Genomic DNA, 24,555 nt, shown 5'->3' with positions numbered 1-24,555 from the left:
GTGTATAGATGTACAAAACACACTCGCCGTGAGAGACTTCTCCAGGGTCAAGCTGTTCAGGTATAGGCAGTTTATTATTTAGGTAGAGGGAGGAAGGGATCCATTTACGCTGCCAGCCACAGAGTAAACATGGTCAGGGAGGGAGAGAGAGAGCAGAGAGAGGAATTGGGGAGCATGAGGGAAGAAGGTAGGAGAGAGTTAAGAGTAAGAGAGGTGCAGAACTTAAGAGAGGGTAAAAGTAAGAGCAAGAGGGGAGAGAGCTTAAGAGAGAGAGTAGGAGAAGGGAATAAGAATTAAAGAACAAAGTTCTTGTTACAATATATTATATCTTTTTCTACAGTGAATATTCCCAGTAACCAACTACTATGTCACACATTCTGTAGATTTTACATATAGCCTATAAGAACTACTACATTACCATACAGTGTTACATTTTAAACTCTAAAAGCTACCTTTCTTCTCTTGCTGCTTGACCTTTGGATTCTCTATCAGCAGAAGGACATTGTTTCATGAACAGGGATTCGCCTTCAGCTGGCTAGGCTATTGTTCTTTGGTTATATAGTAACTAACACTCAGTTTCTTATAGCTCAAAGCTAGTTTTCATTTCTATTTCGATTCTAGGTTTAATATTTTCAGAATCTTTTGCTAAACAGTCATATTCATAAGGTTTCTCTGTTTCATCTTCCCTAACAAGTGTGTATGTGGATTTACAGATTTGGGAAATTGTGTTTTAAACATATCAAAACTGAAAAGCAAACTAAATCTGCTATTCTACGTGGTGCTGAGACCTGTTTCCCTTAGATAGCACATTACTTTGCAATATGTTGATGCTCCAGCGGCCTTCTCTGATTTAGAAGTGTTGGTATATGCAAAATACTGCTCCCAGGTCTTCTTTCAATGTAGTATTACTTCATACCTTCATGATCGTAGTGGTTTAGATTCACCAATTGGAGTTTCCTAGCCAATGCACCAAATAATGTGGTTAGCACTAGCTAAAATTACCAGGGTACTTACTAATTTCTTGTTGTGAGATATGGATTAGGAGAAGGGAAAAACAGGCTTAAAACTTAAAAGGAATAAATAAACTTTATTAACAGGACTACAAGAACAAGAAACCAGAATAAAACCTCCAGAAACCTTTCTTCTCCCTGCTCAACTATTTCCTTTCCCAACTGACAACACAGACACAAAAGCTGGGATGTTAAAACAGTACCAACTATAAAATAATCTTTTGTCAGTCTTTGTAGGGAGAGGAGTTTTCTCTTGTCATGCCATGGAGACTTCCCCATAAGAAACAGTTTTCTCGTGGCTTTTCATTTCTACGAATAGCAGCTGCCTGGGCAAAAAGTCTGCCATCATGATATTTCCTCCCATTTTCAAAACCCTCCTAGAGGTGTATCCATGGGCCATGAACTCAAGGGGTATTATTTTAAGGATGAGTTGTTTAAAGGCAAAGGTTCTCTTTATCTGTCTCTGTGATCATCTCTTGGAACGGAGGTTTTCTTTTTCTCTCCCTGGGGGCAAAGGGTCTTCATCAACTCTCATCTCGCTCTCTCTGTTCAAGCTTCCCATGGGATCACAGCAACTCCACCATCTGCTTAGCTTCATCAATGGATGCCTCTGCTCAGATCTACAGCTTGAATACTTCATTCCCCCAATTCTCTTTCATGAATTAAAGGAGATTTTTTTCAGAATATTATTGACCATCTCCATGGCCCTACCAAAAGAATATTTCAGCCCCATTTGGCATCTTCTTATCCCTCCTCCATCTGAGGCTTGACTCTTTTTACTGACCTTGGTGTTCCATGTTGTCTCCTCTACGTGTCAATCGTTTCATCTTTTTCTCTCCCTAGAGAGAGGATCAAAGTCTGCGGGTCTTATCTGTGTAGTGAAAGGGTTAAATCCTGCCCAGGCCATGGCAGGCAGTCATGATGTTGGATTTCAGGCCATGCTGTTGCCTGCTGGGCTCAGTCCTTGGCCTGAAGCCGTCTGGGGGGAAGGGGGGGGGGGGGCGGGGGTGGTGTTAGTGAGATGTCAGCAGCCGTGGCCTGGGCCAGCCTGGGGCTGGGTCCCCACAGCCTCCATCCCCCACCCAGGAGCCACTGGGGTCTGGTCCAGCCCCCCCCTCCTCAGGCCTCACATGCTGTGGGGGAGCAGCTGCCCCCACTAAAGCTCTGTTACATTTTGAGGCCGGAAGCAAAAAGAAAGAAGTTCCCGGGCTTGGATTTTTAAAAGGTGGTATTCACAGAGGTGGACCTAAATTTCAATGGTACAAAATGCTGTCAATTCTCAGAACTGGCCAACTATTCACCCATCTCAGACATAGAGGAAGCTCCTAGCAGCTTTTCTCAAATAAATTAATTTCATGGGTGTTTCCCACTTCCTTCCCCAAATATCAATCAATGTCAAACTGCCACAATGATGTATTGTCAAATCTTTCTAGTGGTGGGCTGCACTATTAAAAGGTACGTTGGCTGCAGGGTGAAACTTAATTTGCAGTAAAAGATAATTTGTATTAGCCACTGAAGCTGATGGGGTTTAAATAGGAATTTTCTTTTTTGTACAGGATTATTTTTCTTGTGGAGAATAAAGAAATAGTCATTCCATGCAGAAAAAAATCCTGCAAGTCATGTGCACTTTCTGCACTTTCATATTGCTGCTTGACAGCACTTAGGATGTAATTTTTCTATTATCTATGCTAGGTTCAAACCAGGCATCTTTTATAAAGACAGGCAGGAGATTAAAAACATTAGAGAAGGGAAATTGTTTCTTTATATTTTTGTTGCTATGCATGCATCAGAATTTGCAAAAAGAGATTGTATTTTCATGTGACTATATCTAATTTATCCATAGGGTTCAAGTAATATTCCAGTCACATTTGGGAATGAAGTCAGAGATTAAAAAATACAATATAACTGCAATCATCTGGAAATTGTATTCTTTCCTTCATATTATTAGTAACTTCTCTTTGTACATAGGAAAGCCTTTCAGTTTTTGCAAAGCATCATGATGCTCAAATTTCAATATTCAAATTCAATTTTTCAATATTTCAATGCTATTTCAATAATAGATTCACAGGTTTTTGTTTCTAAAATATGTAGAAATGTAATATACAAACTCTAAAGGAATTTGTAAGAAGTGTGCTAAACGCAAAATCTGGTAGTAAGGCAGAGTTGTAGGTATTAGGCAAGGTTACCATGTAGATGGCATTATTGCCAGTTTAGTGACTTCTATTTGTCTTCATGTTCACAGTATTAAACCCATTTGATTTTTGAAATGCAATCTTTGGAAGGGAAAAATTTATCATTTAGCATTTAATCTTCCCTCCATGCATAACCTAAAAGTTGCTTCTTGTTTGGTGCACAAAATTTGTAGGTTCATTCACAAAGCAAAAATATCTAGAGAATATATTAAACACAGGAAAGAGTAAATTTAAATATAAGCAAGAAAATGATAGTAAGGAAATAATTTTTTTTATTTTTAATATTACATAATCACAAGCAGTTTAATTGTAATTCCATTAAAATAACACTTGCTGTAGATGCACAGTAGTCTAGCTATAAAATACCTTATGGAGCTATCTCAATCCACATTGTGATTGTGCCTGTTGTAGTTGCAATTTTTTCCTATTTGTTCTGCAAATTAGCGTGCTTTATCTGCAATTTTGGAATCTATTTGTACTACTTAATTAGCCAAAGTGAAAATGTTTCATCTGTGCAAGTGCTTTTTAAAGTGTTGCAAAATGCCTTTGTATGCAGTTTCACTGGTCAGATAGGAGTTTGTAGAACATACACCTAAAGTATGTAATTTGTTCTAGATAGCAACTAGAGCTATGGCAGTTAACCAAACCAGTTTCCCATTCCCTGCATGCTAGGTCCTTGTTTCAGCACTTGAATAAAAAAAGGACTTTCAGAGAGTCTGTAAGGACATTTGACATCCAGGTTACAAAAATACTCAGGGAAGACAAGGCTATCACAGAAACAATTTCTGTATGCCTGTTCAGTGAAGAAGAAACTGAAGAAAATCTAACATTAAAATCCTCTTGGAGGCACAGGTAAAGAAAAACATTTATAGGTTGGTCTGAAATAGGTCTTGGTTCCTGTTGACTGTAAGATAGAAAATGTGAAAATAAACTTTAATTAGGTTCTAGAAAGGGTCAGGGAAACTCTAGCTCTGTAAACTCAGTGTCTTCATGAGGCAAAAAAATTAAGCTGTAAGAATAGAAGATGAGATAAACACATTCTATTTTGACAGAAGCAAAAAGTAGTCTCTCCTTAAAAGTACCTTGAATCTGAGTGAAGGCATCAACAAACATGTAGATGAGGCTGATTTCATTGATCTCTCTATGCCTTTGAAGTAGGCGTTTGCCCAAACCTTTTCAGTGAACTAAGAGGAAAGATCTGCACGTGGATAAATAGTTCTTGAAAAGACAAGGAAGAGAAGGTAGGAGTAAAAGAACAAGTCTGGAGGGATGGAAAATTTCCCTGGACAAGTACCTCCATTTGTTTAATCATTGCTCTCAGCTAGTTTGAGATTAGTAGCCTATTTGTAACAATGCTGTGTAGTATTTTGGATGCCTATAGTGTATATGCTACTCTGTAGGGGTTATCACTAATGCTGGTATGAATAGAAAATGATGGAGAAAAGGAGGCTCAGGAGAGACCTCCTCACTTTATACAATTACAAATTACAATTACAATTACAAAACCTAAAAGGAGGTTTTAAACAGATGGGTGTGGGTCTCTTCTCCCACGTAACAAACAAGAGGACAAGAGGGAATGGCACCAGGTTGTGCCGGGGGTGATTTAAACTGGATATTAGGAAAAACAACATTGCTGTAAAGGTGTTCAGGCACTGGAACAGGCTGCCCAGGGAAGCAGTGGAATCATCATCCATGGAAGTGTTCAAAAAACACTTGGCACTTAGGTACAGAGTTTAGTGGTGAACATGGTGGTGCTGGGTAAATGTTTGGACTTTATGATCTTAGGGGTCTTTCCCAAACATAAAGATTCTATGACTGATTCTGTTCTATGAATTGGAGGTACTGTGCTAACTTTTAAGGTGTTACTTACATTCCCACAAACCACATGATTTAGAAAAACCTGTTTCAGGGTGTCCAAGATGCTTTACACTAGGGCTTTGGAATAGAAAGCCTGACCCAACAAATTACATCCTTACAGTTTTGAGGCATGAAGAAAAGAAAAAATATGCATTTTATGTACAGATGGAATGAATCAGCACCAACAACATGAAGAGGTTTTAATGTTTTCTTCATTCCTTCCTGAATGTAACCTAAATTTAGTGCTTTCTTTGTCCCACCGTGCTTGCTCTCGGCAGCATTTGCCTGACACCAGGAAATAGAGCTTTCAGGTTTCCTGAGAGAAATTTTTCCTGTTAGATGACTTCCAATTAAGAATTACCCCAAATACTGATTGCAGATCTCAACATATTTCAAAATGGTAGCCAAGTTTTTAAAAAACATTACAAACACTTATAAGATTGTCATAATTAATAACTCCAGCTCTGAGGAAATTCTGGAATCCATTTAATCCAACTCTATGGGTCATCTCTTTCCTCACTTATACATCACTATTGTTGTCCTCCTGTCTGCTCCACACCATTCTCTGTGAACTATATAGCCAAAGACCACTGATTCCTAGCACAGACTGCCAAATTATGAAAAATGAGCTTGATTAAAGTTTGTCATAGTCATCAGACAAGCAGAAAAAAATCTTAAGTATATCCAGTTAAAAAGTTTGTCAGATCATTGTGAACACTGATAGACAAGAATATTACCTGTGAAAACATGCTTATATAAATCATAATTTCATATAGAAATCATAAAATATACCATTTCAAAAGGTTTATCGAATAGATTAAGGCACATATTTATTGCCAGCTGTTTAAAATGCAGCAGAAAAATTACACCGAGTATATGTTCCTACTGTAATTTAGTCATGTTGTTCTAAACTGTCCATTGATCTTAATTTCCATATATATTAATAACTGAGAGTATGTAGCATATTAATATGCAATGCATTTACATACAGTACAAATAATAGCAATTAAGGGAGACATCTAAAATCAACATTAAGTTTTTAATGGTTAGGCATATCAGTACATGAATAATGAGCACATATGTGATTATCAGTTCATTTATCTGTTTGTCTTTCCTTCTCCTGGTAGCTTTTGAACCTACTGATAAATTTCTGTAAAACTTGCCTGAAGGGGAGATGTTTAGAGGTATATGAAAATATTTCAGTAAGTCTGGTAGATAATAATAAGAAATAAACTTCATTAAAGATGCTAGATATTGCAGGAGAGATAGCCTAGTAGTACTTCTGATCAGGGCAAGTGGGGACAAGTCATCTGGTACCCATTAAACTTGGCAGCATATTGCTGGTCCTGTGTATGTACTTATATTAGAGATTTTAGTTTGGGGTTTATTTTTCTTTAAAAGTAAACCAGATTTATTGGAAAATACTGAAGGTATTTTAAGATCAGACATAGGATTATTTCTTTAATGTGCCAAAGATTGATGTATTACTCTATAGATTTTATTTTTGGGGGTTTTTTAATTGTTTTAATTTTTTGGTCTTTTTTTTTTTTCCTTATAGCACACTAATAATCATCCCTACATGAGATCCAGAACTTAAAAATTAAAGTCAATCTTTTTAAGAGAATATCTGAAGATCAGTTTTAGTCGTAAAGAAGTGAAACGATCCCAGAAGTACATGCAAACACAAAAAAACCTCTCTGCAGGCAGGCAAGACACTGCAGTGGCTGCCTGATTCCTTCTCCCTGAAGACAGCATGAGTTCCTCTCTAACAAAAAAAAAAAAAAAAAAATTATTCAAATTATTAAGAGTCATTCATTGAGTCAATGATGTTGATTATATGTATTACACAGAGGTGATCTAAAGGGACTGTAACTCTGATTCTTGTTTCTGGTTTATTTTCCTGGGTTTGATTGAAAAGCTTAGAGTTTATGGTCTGTTTGTATTTACACTGGCGTGTAGATAGGGTCTGTGTATGCCCAGAGCTGAAAGAAATAAATCCAGTCATTCCACAGAACAGCTTAGAGCTATGAGAAAGTTCAATCTATAATAATGATGAAAAGAAAATCACATCAAATAGCATAGATATTATAAAAAAGGAATATCCTGCTGCTGTCCTTAATGCTCTGATTGCAAAAACTACAAAGAGAATTCCACATACCAATTAGAAGACAATATCACAACTTCCTAGCTTGTAAAATACCATCAATTCCCCTTCCACAAAGGGACTCTTTACCAAATTTATTTCAGCACTGAAAATATGGAACTGTCTGGGATACTGAATAATTACATTTTTTTTGTTGTTGCTTTGTTTATACTTTTTATTTTTATTTTATTTATTTTTATTTGCTATGTTGGTTTTTTGGGGTTTTTTTTGCTCAGTTATTTTGAGAAGTCTTGGATTGAAGGAGTTTTTTTAGTTGGTTTGTGGTTTTTCTTTTCATTTACTTGTTTCTTGCAAAATTACAGCTTTTTTTCCTACTTACCTTTCTGTAAAATATTTGACATTCTCCTTGATACAGACAAAGGGTCTGAGGATACTGGGTCTTCCTATTTCTTTTCTTCATCTGTAGTGTGTTCTTATTGTGGACTTTGTAAGTATTTAAAGATTTAAATATCTTTAACCGTTCAGATTATTAAAATAATTTTGCAGTGATTAAAGAAATTAATTTTTTACTTCAAATTCATGAAGAAGTATGCAGTTGCCCATAATCTCTCTGTCCTTCAGCCAGTCATGTTCTGTACTTGAATTACTTGAAATCATAAACTTTTACGATCATCTCTAAAACAGAAATAGAAATCTAAGAGGTTGCTACATTTCTTCATGAAACACAGAGCTTCCATAATAAAGACCTCAACTTAGTGGTCTCACTAAGTACAGGAAGAGGCCTGTAACAGCAGCTGGTAGACCAGACACCTAGTTTTAGGTCAGCTACAAAATCATGATCACTAGTTTTAGGCCAGCTACAAAAATTTTTGCCCTGTTATTTTGCTCTTCCCCAACGCTCCTAGTTTTTGAAACAGAGGCTGCCATATGGCAAAGTGTCTCCCACTTACAAATTTGACATCCTATTTGTGAGCTGTAATATAGTTATAAATAATGTTGGCACTGAAATGTATTCAAATGTTGGACTTGGTCTAGAAATCTGAAAGAAGAAAAAGTCAATATTGTATGACTGGCCAGAGCTCCATGTGGAAGAGATTTGCATGGAATAGCTGGAGAACCTTCTGAATACACCTACTTAAAATAATGGTATTGGGCATAGTGCATGGTGAACAAGTGAATAACAAATTAACATGGCGGCTAAACATTTCTTTCTAAAAGCTGCTTTTCAGTTCTATCCAGCATTTACCATGTTGTTTTTAGCTGAATTATGTCTGAGCCTAAAGCTCAGGTTCCAAAGCAGCACAGACTTGTTCCATAACTTGTTTAGTCACACTACAAACCATCACATGAAAGATCAAATGAAGGGAGAGACAATTAATCTTTGCAGAGCTAAAGAATTTGAACTTCAGCAATGACATAAGAATTCTTTTTTCTCACATTAGTTTCCATGCAGACATCATAAATTATAGCAAATTTTAGCCACCGCTCAGCTTTCATGTCCTCAGTTTTCTTATCCAGAAGAAAAATTAAAATTGAAATTGAAATTAAAATTGAAAAAAATTGTTAATAGTTTGTGTTGGTTTTATTGTTGTTGTTAAAAATTCTGTTCATGCAGGTATTTGGGAAGGGTATGTAAAATATCTAAGAGGAAAGAAATATGGCAATGTAACTCATAAACTGAAAGCTTTCAATGCAGGGAAAATCTATGGAGGGTTCTAATTTTTATATTCAGTATTTGAACAGCAGTTTCTAAGATATTTAACAAATTATTTATGCTTCAATCAGAATCAGCAGTCTGTGTCATAATTCTTCTATTTTTAAATACTTATTTGTATGCATATACCCTTGTGGGTATATCAGTTTCTCAATTTTCATCAGTTGAGCTTCTATATGATTTTTTGAGCAACTCAATGAACTGTAGTACTCTCTTGAGAAATTAGTCATAGCAACTTAACTTTTTCTTAATTTGCTTTTAAATATAGTCTATTTTGATAGTGAAGTACTAGACATCTGGTTTCTTGATATTCACTGATAGTGAAAAATACCTGTGCTTAAGTGTAAAATTGCCCCATTGCCTGGGAGCATGCAGAGTAGGTACTGTGGGTCAGAAGAGACTGAGAAGACATCAACCATGATTATGTTCCTTAAGTGATTAGAGATACTCCCTGGTGGTATCTTGGTGTTTCTTGTGTTAATTTTTGACTCATATTTATATCACTTTCGGTAGACATGGAATTTATTCTTTGATGAAACAGAAACTTCAGCATAGTGTATATGGATATATCTAAAGGGATGCAGATGGCCTATGAGATAGATTTGCCTCTTACTCCATTCTGTCTGTACAGAGAGATGGGAACTTCTGCTATGTTGCTCAGTGTTTCCAGATGGTGAATTGAGTGGGACCTTAGTAGAATTTATGTATATTGTGGGTTTTGGGGCTTTTGGTTATACAGTGCCTGTTTGTAAAAGGGTGTGAACCAAGTTCATGCAATACTGTCTTTGAGGTCAGCTTGGTCTTTTTCTTCTGTTGAGTTACCATTATTGTTTACACTCTTTTCCACAGCTAAGGCTTGTCCTCCTGGGAGAAATCCCTAACTATGTTGTCTCGTCAATTCCTGAATTCTCTACAGAGGCTTTCAGCTACAGTTTTATCTACACAGTTATCAGAGCTATTACAGAAAGATGGAGAATTTTTTACCAGAAGATTCACCGCAGCTTTTCTTATTATCTAATACACATCTAGAGTTGGGTGGAAACAGGAATGAGGAGGAGAAAAAAAAAAAATGGGGGAAAAGACACTGTAGAGTTCTACCCTAGAGAAACGACAAGGCAGAAGATTGGTCTGACTCAAGATTTCATTCTAAGTGCTTTGGAACAGGTAGGATTCACAGCATTGCATCTTCTCAGAGCAGGTGCCTGAACAGAAAGAACCTTTTGTATAATTGCCTAGTGATTAGAGTACTTGCTTAAAAAGTGGGAAGCTCAGTTAATTTTTTTGGACTGAGGAAAACTTTGAACCTCTCTCTCCTGGGAGAATGCCCTTGAGACTTTAGAACAAACCTGGGATGGAGGTCATGTCCAGCACATATGTTGAAACTGGGTTGGAATCCAGAGGAAAATGCAGACTTGGGAGGGGAGAGATATTCAGCAAGAAGTATATAATGTTGCTTATTTTGTTTAGTAATGTTAATTGCACTTGCTATTAAACATTCTATTGGCGGGATGCATTTCGCTCAATAGCAGAAATATTCACTCAAGCCAAAATAAATACAGGGAAAAAAATATCTGTTTAAACACCAGTTCATCCATTTCTTGAATTTCTTTTTCTGTTTTATCCCTTAGTGTCATATTTCTGAATCAACTCCATGGCAGCCTAAAGAATTTAGGGTGTTTTAAGTACGGTTTCTACCTGCATATTCACTTGCACTTTACTTGTTAGATCTACACTAAGTATGGCAGTGATATCTTGTGCTGTCTTCAAACAGCTTAATTCAGGTACTGGAAGCCATCGCAGAGTTTCATGTGGGCTGAATTACCCCAGTGAGTAGCTGAAAAGCCTGGTTAATTAGCTTCCTTGCCTGTCAGTCACTTGTTTTCATCTATTTCCTCACTTCAGCTAGTTCAGTCATAAAACTGTAATTTGTTTTTCTATGACTGTGAAAATGATACTCATAATTTATTCCTCCATCTACCCATTACAGTATATTCTTTTTCAATTTTGATTGATTATATAATAGAAGTTTTGCTTTAAATGGTCTATAATTTTATGAAGCTGGACAATTCATTTAGTAAGTGTGTGAGCAGCCTTTCAACAGTGACGTCTACCTAGAGATTATGATGGCACACTGTTGATTTCAGTTCAGTTTAGTGATCATCTCATTACTAAACCTTCCTATTATGTATCTCACTCTTTATCATTTTCTATGCCTAGCAGCTGTTATTTTCAGGCATTTCTTCCTACTTCATAATTTTATTTTAAAACCCAGCAACGATGGCCAGTTGGAAGACCCTTACCCCTGTACTATGGTCTGTCACACAAAATCTTTTTTCACCAATCCATGTCTGCTGACATCAAAGCAGAATCGAGCAACTGTGACTTACAAAGAAATGTAAAATATTTTAAGGTCAAATGTTATACTGTACATCACAATCTCATGTTTGTACGGGTTTTTTTTAGATTATTGGCTGTTGTGAAATGCTTTATTTAAACTATTTCTTATTCCTCTATTTCATAGAGATTCTATTTCATAGAAGTTCTTCGAAGAAAGTGAAATATGTAGATTTTTATCTTTGTTTTTAGATTTTAGAAAAATTTAAGAACTCAGATGTTGCTTTTAGAAATATTTTAATGCCATGATCTTAAAGTTTTAGGGACAGAAAGAAAGAAAAGTTCTACCAAATTTAAAACACTGACAATTTTTTCAGTAAAGGTGAACAGCTCGTGCTTTGTGGAGCCATGAAAGGTGAGATGTCAGAAATATCACAGATGGAGGAATAAGTATTGCATGTAATGATGTTAAAATTTGTGAGGAAAATGAAACCATATATTTAAATCTTGCATTTTAAAGTTTCCATTTATTAAAGAAACATAAAAACTCCATGGGAGTTTTTTTGTGAATAAAATGTATTCCACAAGGAGATGGATTTCTGTTAATAGGAAAATATTTCTTTTTTCTCTGAACCACTGTAGCACACTGTTTTTCTGATCTATCTCTTTCACTGCTAGCAATTCACAAAAGATTGCCTGGTACCTAGGTACGCCAAAACCAATGAACGATCACCAGGGAAATCTATCATAAAATTCATTATTTGATTAGCTGTGGAGAATTAACAAAATTTTTGCCTCCCTTTTTCCTCCTTTCCTTCCAGACCATGACATCATGTAGTGCTTGTAATCCAGACCCTACAAGTAGGGACAATAGAGACCTGCTCTGAGCAGGCTGCAGCTCTATCTCAACTTCAATTTAATATTTTCATTATTATTACTTTTATTATTGAATTAGGAATTAGCTTCATTACTTTACTGTGTTTCTTTTGCTCTGAACGACCTAGAATGGATAAATGTGCTTCTTTTATTTGCAGCAATAAGCTGGTCACAGTTAAAAGTATTAGCATCACCACACAATATTGTGTCCCTTTCAAAGGTCAAGTGCAAAAAAGGCCTTGATTTTTTAAGCAAACTTATTTCTCATGTTTGTGGGTTGTTGCTTGCAGAGGGCATCTGATGCTGTAAGCATGACCCCCTAAATCTTTAAGTTCTGTGTTTTATGCAAATGTAATTTTTTGGTAGTAAGGAAAAGTATATTCTAGTAGACAGCTGTCAGATCTTGCTCCTTAAACACTGCTTATCATCACCAAGGTTACTATTTATAGCTGTCTGACAGATAACAGTGGATCAGGCTGAGGTAAAATGCAGGACAGGCTTTTTATGTGTGTAGGTAAAACTTTTCACTTCTTAATCATATGGCACTGAGAAAGAAAACATTGCCAAAAGAGCAGAGCAGTAACATGGCTTCCAATATTGCTATTAGAAGCCATAGCTATTGTTTTACATGACTAGGTGATGATCCCACCTAATTAACTCTCAGCAGTGAGCTCTAACATGAGCTGAAATTCTTTTTTCAGAAAAAGTGTACCTCATTGAGTAGGCAAACATATTCAGTTTCATTCCTGTTTAATCCTAAATTAAAACAGTATCCAGCATAACTGATTCTGTGATTCTGTTATTGCTTGGGATGTTGCCACTAATTTTAAAGGCTTTTTGAAAGGTTCACCTTGGCTAGCAACAAAAGCAAAATATATAACTGCAGCAATCTTTCATTGCAAGCTAGGATTAATTTCTGTTAATATATTTATATAAATTCCCTTTTTTTTTAAATCTCCCTAGATACTGGCAAATGTAATAATTTTTATCTGCGGGAATTTGGCAGGAGCATACCACAAACACCTCATGGAACTTGCACTGCAGCAGACGTATCAGGACACGTGCAACTGCATCAAATCCCGTATCAAGCTAGAATTTGAGAAGAGGCAACAGGTAAAGTAACATCCATGTCTGGGTCTGTTTTTCTGTTTTCAAGCTGTTCCCCTATTTGTTAGTACATAATCCAGATTGTTAATGGGAAAACATTCATTGAATTACTTAAACTTCATGAAATATGCAAAGTCTTTTGTACATGGTTGTGCACAATTTCCATCTGAAAGATAAGTGTTACAATTATTTCTGTGCGGGGCATTTCTGTTGTCAAATTATGTTTTTTTCTCACATGTTCTATGAAAAGATTTTATGATAAAGAAAGATAAAAATGCTGTACAGATCCTATTTGCACACCATCTCTTTTGTTGTCCTCATGGAATGAGCTGTGAGATGTACATGTGCTTTTGGGAATCTTCAGTTCTTCGTGCCTAAGACTGGTGTTGCAAATCACTGAAGGAAGATATTACTGCACTGTTTTTGAAAAATATTTGAATCCACAATACTGATGAATCATGTGATACAGTTCTAGAGGTGAGGTTTGTTAAGAGGAGCTAGGGAAATTGCGTAATGATACTGTCATTTATTGCAGCTTGAGTAAATAAATTCTCTGATTGCTTTATATAGATCTTTTTCTGTTTGCAAGTTCTGTACAGTGCCTACCATCCTGACATATAGGTGCTTCATTTAAGAGAATTTGAATACAAATCAGTTCATCAAGTAGTAAAGAAGATAGGTGTATTTTGCTTTGAAGGTCACTGCTTCTCTTCACTGACAGGTGTCTGTGGTAAGAGAAAGTGCTGTTGTGCACTTTGTGTGTCCCAGCTGGCCTTAACTGTCATGTCTGTCTCACAAATGCCTGTAGCTATTTTAAATTAAGGTTTTCAAGATCCATCACCAACACTTTTTTCTTAAAAAAAGCAAGTGGAAAGTCCACAAAAGGAATTTAATAGGTCATATGTTCAGAGGGCTATCCTTACTCTGCTGGACACTTGGGTTGCATACTGGCTGAAGTTGCTACAAAACATTTCAAGTAATCTTAAGGAGAGCAGTTCACAGTAAAAGCAAATTTTGATGATTAGATGCAAAATTTGCATAAGGTGCTATTGCAGTAGAGGTTATTAAGAGCAGTCATTTATGTTTGCACCTCTGCCTCCACAGCTGTGTGCAGGGAATGGGTGGAATTGGAGCTCAGTTGTAACAGCCTGGGTTTCTACTATTGGTTGCTTTTCCTTCCAAGCTTAGGAAACACATTGGTTTATCTGCAAGAAGCAGGTGGGTTGTGTTACTAGACACTGAATTCAATGAAATAAGGATGCTTTTTGGAAGACAATATTAATAGCAGACATGGTTCTAGTTGATGTTTTCTGCAAATGTGTATTATTTTGCTAAACGTTACTAGTATCTATGGAAAGACATAAGTAAGTAGCTTTGGTGTACTGTCACTTCTGAGAACCTGACAGTGAAGAGAAGCAAAACTATCAGGGATTCAGTGACAGATATTCCATCTTTGGGATCTGTAGTACTTGTGTTTTAAAAATGCTGTAGCCTAGCAAAATGGAAAGAAGAAAAAAACATCTTTCACTGATAAATGTTATTGTTTTTATAGAATAATCAAGGAAACGGTACATAATTTGTTATATATGTGTATATATATATATATATATATATATATATATATTTGTGTGTTGTCATATTTGCATTTTTTTAGGAATAAATCTTATCAAATTAGTTAAGACATCTTCACAGCCCTAAGCAGTGTATTGCAGGGATGGATTAGTAACAGATGGGTCAATGTCTCACTGAACAAAAGTCAAGTATTCTGTGGAAGACAGGGATCTCACCTCCAGTGAGCTCAAAAAGAGCTCATTAGATATTCAGATCTTCTTCTATAGATTTCTTTGGCCTTTATCCCCTCAACCCCTTAATATATGTCCCTTATCTCCTGTCAAGGTTTTTCCAACTGAAAAACAAGTGCCTCCATATTATCACACTTAGGAACGTTAGATATTTAAATATGAAAAGGTAAAATGAGGATTCATTTTATAAGGTGGCTGGGTTTTTCCCCCCAGGATTAACACACGTCTTTGTTCACAGACATTAGTTCAGAAGTGAATGTATTCTAGTCTCTCTTTTAACACTGCTTGTTTTGCCAAGAAGATACTAAAGATCATCCACACTGTTAGTATTCAAGAAGCAAGTCAATCATATTGGTGAATGTTTTTAGAGAACTGGGATACATTGAAATAGTAAGAACACAGTGCATTTTAAAAAGCATTGATTTTGATCAAAGCCTTTATTAGCCTGTAAAAGGTTGTAGCATGACCCTTGATTCTACATCTCTGTAACAGGAAAAAAAATTAATGTAGTTCCATTTACTTTACATAAGCTACTTTTGTACAAGTGCAGAGTGTAGGATGTGCTTCTAATTGATTAGGACTCCAGGTCAAATTTGCACACTTTTTGAGATCATGGAAGTTGTGTATTTTATAATTGTTTTTGAAAGATGTACTATTTTTCTTTCAAAATATTATGTGAATTTCCTTTTATATTATTTGAGAGTAGGCTCATACAAATGTAGACAACTATTGTTTTTCAGTTATTGGGGTCTTTTTGTGTGTCTTTGAATAGCCTTTTTTTAGAACACTGTTTTGATAGATCAGTAGATAAATATATTAAAATATGACTCAACAATTATGCCAAAGAACTCAAGAGAAACCCCAGAGCCATTGTTTTCAAGTGTGACCAATGTACATTAGAATCTGGTGAAATATGGGGGTAAATGTATACTGAGGTACAAGTTGGACATAGTGTATCTGTACCACTGTGTATTTCTGATGCTGGGGCACAGCAAAGGCTGGCTGCTCCCAAAGGGATGGGAAGCTGCAGGTGGTGACACCTCCCAGCAGGGCAGGGACCACTTTTGAACTCCTGTAGTAAAAAGCAGTATTTTCAAAGCCCACTTAGGTATTTCTCATACACCTTTTATGTCTTTTCAGTGTTTTTAAAAGAGAAATGTGTAACTATTCTGACCTCTTTTTAATTTGCAGTCTTATTCCGAGATACATATTTAAAATAGCCTCTCATAATGTTATTTGTCTCCCTGATAGAAGTCTGGCTGACAGTTTGTAGGGGTAATGAATCACTAGTTCTGAGTGCAAGATCTTAATGCTGACACCAGTATAACTGCTCTTCTCTCTCTTCTGGGGTTTTGCATCCTGAGACACAGGAATATACACTGAGAGGTTCTTACAACATTGCACAGAGCTGTTTGTGAGGTGTTGGTGTTCAGTGAGTTTTCTGAAATGCCATCTCTGAGAAGGAGGCAGTATAATGATGGTTTTAGAAACAACACTCAGGTAGCAGATAAAATGAATGAGGTTTTAAATCATTGAGCGTGATTTTAATTTTTTCACTAAACATAGTGAAGCAATGCCATTCATTAAAGGAACTTACATATTTCAAAACTGTTTTTATTTTAATCTAAACAGAGAAGCCTTATACATTTGTAAAGCTTAAGGGTGTTAGTAAAGAACAGAAACATTGAAATACATGATTTGGAACTAATACATGAAATGTGGATTCCTGCAAGTTTAATTAATGAATTTTAAAAGGTAAGCTACTAATATTTTCATGAATATACAATAATTTTTCTAAGAGCTTCCTCATTTTCCTTTTCCTTGTAGCTTCAAGGCTAGTAAACACAAAAAACAAAACTAGTGTTGGTCTTTTAAATTTTAAACTCCATTTTTTACTTCAGCAGTGCTTGTATGCATACAGATGTGTGATGCCAGTCCTTTCTGTCAATCAATGTGTCAGTACTAGAAATAAAGCCTGTTCTGAGAAAATGTTGAATTTTGCATAGTGGGCCATGGGAAAGATGGATAGAATATGCAAAAAGAAACTGGACAGGGTTCACTGAAGGGCTGCAGGGGTGCTTAGTGGACTGCTGGTCATGACAGATGATGAGACTTGAGGAACTCAAGGTATTTAGCCTAGAGAAGAAAAGGCTTGGAATTTTATTCCAGTTAAGGCTGTGCACTGCTGTCCCCCAGTCCTGTTACCCCAGAAGGATTGTTTGTTCCACAGTATCAGGCCTTAGGTACTCCCAGAGCTAAGCCAATGTAGAGAGGCAACGGGCACGTGGCCACCAGACAACTTCTGCCACAACTAGAAACCAGGCAAGGCAAACTCAGAAAAGCGTGGAGACCCAGTATTGAATACAGAGCTTATGATGTTGTAAAACTGTATTTTCTGGGCTACAGAAGCCCTGAGCAACTTCATCTAATTTTGAAATTAACCATGTTTGGAACAAGTTATGGGACTACGATCTCAAGAGGTCACTTCCAACCTGAATTTTTCAGTGAGTCTCTGGTTTTTTAGTGTCTTTCCTATAAGAGAGTGCTATGACATACAGGAATACTATGATTTCAGATAGAAAGAAATGAAAAGGTAAATATCACTTTGAATCATATCCTATAATTGCAAATTAATGTTTTTTGAATCAACTAAAATTCCTATCAGGTGCTGCTGAAATTTTTTACAAATTTCTCATACTGACTCTGCTTGGAAATCTAATTCCAGGAATAATGTAGGTATTTTTGCTCCTAATTATTGATGAGAATAATAGTAACTTTGCAAAAGGAATATTTGTTTGTTAAGAAAAGTTGAGTGATTTGAGTGATTAAATAGATACCCATTGTTACTTCATTATGTTCAGATTGTCCAGTCACTGAAGAATTTGAAATAGACTAAATAGTCATGATGATGCTACAATAACAAGAGTCTGCAATTAACTTCCCCCCAAGGCTCAATATTTAGTACAAATCTGAAACTTTGATTTCAAGTTTTATGTCACAACCAAGACCTGCAGACTAAAAAGCTGTAACAAAGGTAGGGTTGAAAGGTACAAAGGCTTCATGTATGCATGGCTGACCAGAGCTTTTGTAAGGTAGAAAAGATATTCAGTTCCTTGCCTGCGAAAGGATCATGTACTGCATTAATAACCTGCATCTTGTCTATATCCCTGGAGTTATTCTTTCATAATACTTCACTACTTAAAATGTTGCTTAGGTGCTTTTGCCCTGTAGAGATGGAGCAGTGAGGAGGGTGGTTGGCAGCTTTGCGGTTTACTACTGTGGAAAACTCCGGAGGTCCAACAAGTGTGGGACACTTCCATTTCAGTGCTTTTTCAGGGATGTGGGAAATGACCTTGTGTCTTGGTTTTGGAAGACAGGTGTCTGCTAGGGAGGGCAGGAGCCTCTCTTGGAATGAAAATGTAGACCCCCCTCCCTCCGAATTATTGTAATTTTGACATCAAAGGGCTCTCAGGCAAAGATCTGGGGATAGGAATAACAGTTCTTTACTATTATGTATAACAAGGCACACAAACAACAATAACTACAGCATTAGCAACAAAACAGAACCAGGGACCCCGTGACAGCTTTCTCGACCGAAACAGGAGAGGATGGAGGAGAGGCTTTGCTTCACAAACCCCCTCGGGTGGGCAGTCCCAGTGCTCCTGCAGGGCTCTGTGGAGCACTTAGCTAGAACAGCAGGAATGAGCAGAGATCCGGGCTGGTGACTGAGGTGTATCAGCAGCTCCGCGGTGGTGCCTGGAACTGCCGCATGTCCTGGCAGGACAGGGGGTGGGAGGCCCACCAACGAAGAGGGAAGACGGAGAAGAAGCAGCAGCAGCTTCATCTGGGTGATGGCGAATTCCCTTTTCTCTACAGCAACAGCTCTCAGCAAAGTATCCTTCTCTGAAGCTGAAGAAGACTGCCAAACTGTTCCCGCCCTCTCCTTTTCCTGCCCCCCTTCCCCCCTGGGCCCAGCCGAACTCTTTGTGTTTCTCAATCACCCACCAAATACCCACAGTCAGGTTTTCCCCGCAACTAATGGGTAAAAATTCCACTGGTGAGCCAGAACTAAAAGAAGGACGCCTAACCCCCAACACCTTGACATTAATAGCAAAACACTATTGATGGATAACCACTTTTCCTAACCATTATTTTCCCAGTTTTCCTGTGCTAAATTGTTTGTAGGTGCTACGAGGGACTCCATATGTAGAAATAAGGCTTTGCCATGTTTTGAAATGTTACAGAAGGTGCCCTTCACTCCAGGCAATGTATATTTCACTGTAAGGCAAAGATATGCTGAAACAGAGAAATTAAGAATTAGGAATAATTTATAAAATTGCTTTGCGTAAAAGAAGGGGCTGCAAAACCCATGTGAAATGCTGACTGTTCTCATAATAGCAGGAAGAGAATAAAGACTACAGGATGAGATAAGGAGCTGGAATACGTAAACAGGATACAAGCCTAAATGCGCCATAGGATGAAAGGGTTCCTTGGATTCTTTTGGACCCCTAACCCAGAAGAAATGGAAGGGGGAGGGTCAAAAGAACTGAAGGGAGCATGCGCAAGAAGACAAGGTAAAAAGTTCAGCTGAAGGAAAAATGCTGACTTCAGCCCCAAAGACCCCCAGAAGACCACCAGTGACCAACAAGGAGCAGTGCGCAGCTGCAAATAGGTGTGGAACTAATTTTAATACTAAGAGGGGACAGGCGGGGTTAGCAAATGAGTATGTATTAGGCGTACTGTGTAACCTTAGTTTGTAGAGAATAAAAAGGGAGAAACAAGTCTCCAAGGTGTGCATGCCTTTGGAGGAGATATCTCCATGCACCTCAGCACTGAATAAATTCATACCTACTCTTATAACTACTCTGCAAGTTATAGAGTCCTTTCTATCCGCATATCAATGCCAATATTGGAAGTGTAGTTACCTACATGAAGATACTTGTGTTATAAATGAGTAGCCAATTTGACTAATAAAAGAATTTATTAAAAAAATACAATTGTAAAAAGCCACAAGCAAAAATCAGTTTGATGCTGTACCAGGTGAACAGCGTCAGGTGAGGCGGGGAAGGGCTTGCTAGCACCACTTCACCATGCTTCACAAACTGCAACTGTCCCAAAGTGCTTTTTTATATGTTTTCAGGTTTCTCGGGGGTCTCTTGGAATACACTTCTTGTAGACAAATATGCATGCTGTTTTGGGTGTATATGTTGTAATCTTGTCAGGTTTCTTGGAAATACACTTCGTGCAGACGAATATTCATGTGGGCCTTGTTGCATATCAGTATAATCTCATCAGAGAAGGTTTCCTGGAAATATGCTAGGATTCTTATCAGACAAGATTATAACTTTAGCACAAATTTATTTATGCTATGTATTACACTTGTATTATCCACAATTCCAAAATTAATGGCTTAGCAAATGCCTTGTGCAAGTATCTGCTTCACAGATCAATGAAGACACTTCAGTTCTTGCATGCAATCTCTTTTCCTACCTCAGGACTTTATGTGAGAAAAAGTCATTTGCCATTTTGTGGTGAACTAGATGAGATCTCATCTGCTTCTGTGTTCATCTGTAGTAATTTATTACTTCTAACATACCCAGATAAACTGATCTTAAAACTGCTACTTTGTTTCATGAGGAAAATGTGTAGTTGAAGCAGGTACTAAGTATCACATTTTCATAGATATCCTGATAATTTGGATGAAATACATAGCTGGCAGGAAAATGTTGATTTTTGTCATGGCACCTGCAATTTTGTCAGCCACATTACAAAAGCTAAAATGAATAGCTGAAAAGTCATTCTTTTTAGAAAGAGGATGTCTTTGACAGTGAGTCCAAAGTTTTAAATTGTTCATTATTCTCATAATTAGTTGCCTTATTTTTAAATTGCCATTTTATTTCCAGATAAAAGTTATTTAAATTGAACTAGATCCCTTTGTCCTTACTAACCATGCTATGTCTTTTTCAGATCTCCACATTAAACATTATTCTCTACAGACAGGGATTACAGGATATTGTGACTACAGAAACAACACACAGATCACACAGATTTTGAGAATCCAGAGGCCTGTTGTTTTGATTTTTTCTTCATCTAGAATTGCTCGGTCATGTCATATTTATTTTTATAATATTGTAAATAACCAGCTTAAAGGGTTCTCTGTAATGAGGATTTTCCAGGCATTTGTTCATTTGTGTGAACTTTTAATAATTCATTCTTTCTTGTATCATTTTTATAGCAAGTATATCTGAACACACTGCTGTCAATTATGTTCACTTAAGGAGATGAAGTTCCATTGAAAAGTCTTCTTATAAATCTCTGGGACACATTGGCCTTTTTAGGAGCAGCATCATGCTGGGAGATCCTACTCATTGGGCTAAGTACCATGAACTCTCTGTTCTTTCCAGAATTACTGCTTTCCAACATAAATGCTTCCATATTGTAAATAGATGTTTTAATTCTGAATTCCTTTTCTTTGGATGTTTCAAATACCTTTTGTGGCGCTGCTTACAAAAAGTTATGTATTTTTCTAACATTGTTAACAATCATATCACTTCTAAATATCTTCTTTATGTCACTCCTAATACATTTTGTTTTTAAATGATTGTTCACATGGACATTCACAATGGCAGTGCACATACACTAAAAAACTTAAGCTGGGAACATCTGAATCCTGTGTGTCGCTGCACTTTTCCCCCTTGTTTTACTGTGCTCAGGTTATAATGGAAAGATGTGGTATTTAAGATCGTCTTAGAAATCTGGCTAAATTGTGACTTTTCTAGAAGTTCGTGTCCTTGTCCATGGTTAGTTAGATATTACTTCCGATTCTTTTAAGATTGTAAATCAGTTAACTTTCTCTTTTTGTAATATTCTCTTTCTTTCCTCTTCACTCCAAACCCTTATCTGCCCTTAGCAATTTTCTGGATCTGAAAGGCTTCATACTGTAGAAAAAACATTAGGAGAAAATACAACTCTCCAAAGTACACTATTCCCAGATGCTTTCAACCAAAATCGTGTACCAAGTGGTAGATGTCAAGTATAGGAGCCCCCTCAGCTATCTTCTAGGAGGTCAGCTAGTTCAAGACCAGTTTCTTTCTAAGACCTGCTATGAAAGCTGTAAAAACTTAGTCTCCTCACTCCTTCCCTTAGGAGTTGCTTTTTGCTGGGGCTGTCACCCTTGCTCCCCTGTGAGATGCATTGCCGCTCCACTGCAGTCATGTCAGTGCCTTCTAACTTGTCAGTCTGGACCCCAACCCACAAATTTGACTTTTTGAAGAAAAACCTTTTCCTTCTGTGAGAAACGAGCTTCACATATTTTTATATATAATTTAAAGGTTTAATAAAAAGACAATTAGGAGATAAAAATAAGGCATACAGATATGGCCGGGTGTCTCTGTATTCAGCCAAGAGAGCACACCTTACTAACAAAGGATTGTCCCTTAAAAACAGAACCCTACTACATATCCATAAATTCTCATACATATTCATACATTCTTCTTAAGTTTTTTGATGTTCCTTTGTTTAGTTTTTACCTTCTGCCCTTCCCAATAGATCAATTTTCTTGGCACCACTGGGTTTTATATCTTCAGATAACAGATGCAATAAATTCTTCTCTTGGAGGGCTTGGAGGACAAGATAATCTTAAGAATGCAGGGGGGTCTCTGACTATATTTTCAGTCTCTGGGTTGTATAAACAAAAGTAGTTTGTGTGCTATAATTTCTAATGTCCCCTGCCTCTCTGTTACCACTGTCCGCCCAGCAGCAGCCAGAGAGACAGGGGAGATAGTTTAGCTTATCAAAGAAGAACCTAAAAACAAGGCTCTTTCCCTTTGCTGAGATGGCAGTTACAGCTTTATTTCTTGGGATCCTACAGAGTGAGGTAGCAGGAGGGAAAGAGGAAGAGGTATTGATAAGCACCCCTTTTTTAAGGCAGGGGGAAATGGGTGTGGGGAATTCCCACAACCAATAAGGGGAACTGGGGAGAAAAAGATAAGGGAAATAAGCTTACAATTCTTCATTTTTGGGGGTACATTCTTTTGGGTCATACCATTTTTCCTAACTGCATGACAACATTTGTGCTTTAATATCATGTTATAGCTAACATATATATGTATTGTATCACTATTTCTAAATTTCATCAACAACAAAAATGAAAGAAACTATATTAATACAACAAAGTTTTCTAACCTTATAACATTCATGATAACATTTTCAAAAAGCCAATAATATAATATGCACTTATTCACACCTTTGATTTGGAGTGGTTGTTGGACTCACCTGTTTGTGCTCCAAGATGGTGTTAGGAAAATTAATCTTTTCCCGTAAGTCACCAGGCTTCTCTAAGGGCAATCCCATTTCTCTTTGAGGTTTTGGTAAGAACTGTACATGTGGATGCTTAATGAAATGAGAAAGAAAAACTACCTAATAATATGCAGAGGTGCTTGAACAGTGTTGCCCTCAAAGGTGCTCACAGCTGGTGTGCCTTGCTGATACTTTATTATATTTTAGCTTTCTTTTAAATAAAAGGTCTCTCAGATTGAGAGGAATGTGAATTTAAATGGGGTGAAAGGAGAGGTTGTATGGGCATGGTTGATACTGTTAATCTTTGAACTAAAATGTACATGTCCAAACTCAGATGCATGGGCATATACACACATACAGGATGGTTGTGTACAACAGCTCTCAGTATGTAGGGACATTGGGAAGAGTAGGTTCTTTGTTAAAAGCATTACATTTATTTATTCTTCCAGATTATCAAGTAGCTTTCTGAAAACTTGTGATGTCTCAGGCTTGCTACGCAAAACACTCAACATAAAAATATGTTTCCCAGTAAATTGCATTTAGTTTATTGCATGAAGTTCATTTGCAAGTCATTCAATCTGTGCTACTGTGTTAATTTTTAAACTAGAATGTTGTATAACACTAAATCATATATTTGTATAATGAACAGTCATTATATTTGACAAATGTCCTCTTTTTAAAAAATAAAAGTCTGGTTGCTGTATTAAGGGAAACAAACCCAAGAATTACAGCTTCATTGTTTCTTGAGGTAGTTCCAGTTGAAATGAAGCTTTGTGCATTATTATAGGTGAAAGTAAATGTGACATCTTGATGAAAATTTAACTTTTTTAAAATTCAGGAGTGATGACAGTAAACACCTTCTCTGAACTTCTTCTCCCTGTGTTTCCTTATTTCACTGAAACCTGAGACTTGTTTTCTAAATCCTTACCAGAGCCACTAATAAATTCTTTCCAGCTTCTTTCTCCAGCTTTAATGTGTTTTCAGATGGCAGAAATTCAAAAAGAAATAAAAAGGAAAAATATAAATGAGATAGAATGCAGAAATCCACAGGCTTAACTATTTACAACTTTTACATTTACCTCTTCTTGCAGCTGGGTCCTGGGGGCCTGTCCGACCCCCAGCTTCTGCCAGCAACAACCCAGAGAGATGTCCCAGGGGAGGAGCCACCATCCGGGATTTCCAGGCAGTCTCCAGACAGGGGTAACCCTTTAGAGCACAGGCAGAGGCTTCGGGTGATCAGCTCTTTTAGATGCAATTTCTG

General features: G+C 36.9%; 1 protein-coding gene across 1 annotated transcript in view; it reads left to right on the top strand.

Annotated features, from left to right (window-relative positions):
- The window catches only part of ADCY2 (adenylate cyclase 2), a 283,051-nt gene that overhangs the window by 140,127 nt on the left and 118,369 nt on the right, over positions 1 to 24,555 (top strand). The window contains exon 4 of the mRNA XM_058831650.1: positions 13,051 to 13,200. Within this exon, the coding sequence (XP_058687633.1) occupies positions 13,051 to 13,200 (150 nt within the window). The remainder of the gene's footprint in view (positions 1 to 13,050; positions 13,201 to 24,555) is intronic.

This window comes from Poecile atricapillus, chromosome 2, assembly GCF_030490865.1.
Source record: "Poecile atricapillus isolate bPoeAtr1 chromosome 2, bPoeAtr1.hap1, whole genome shotgun sequence".
NCBI lineage: Eukaryota > Metazoa > Chordata > Aves > Passeriformes > Paridae > Poecile > Poecile atricapillus.
Note: the sequence above shows the minus strand (reverse complement) of the source record. Positions and strands in the feature narration are given on the sequence as shown.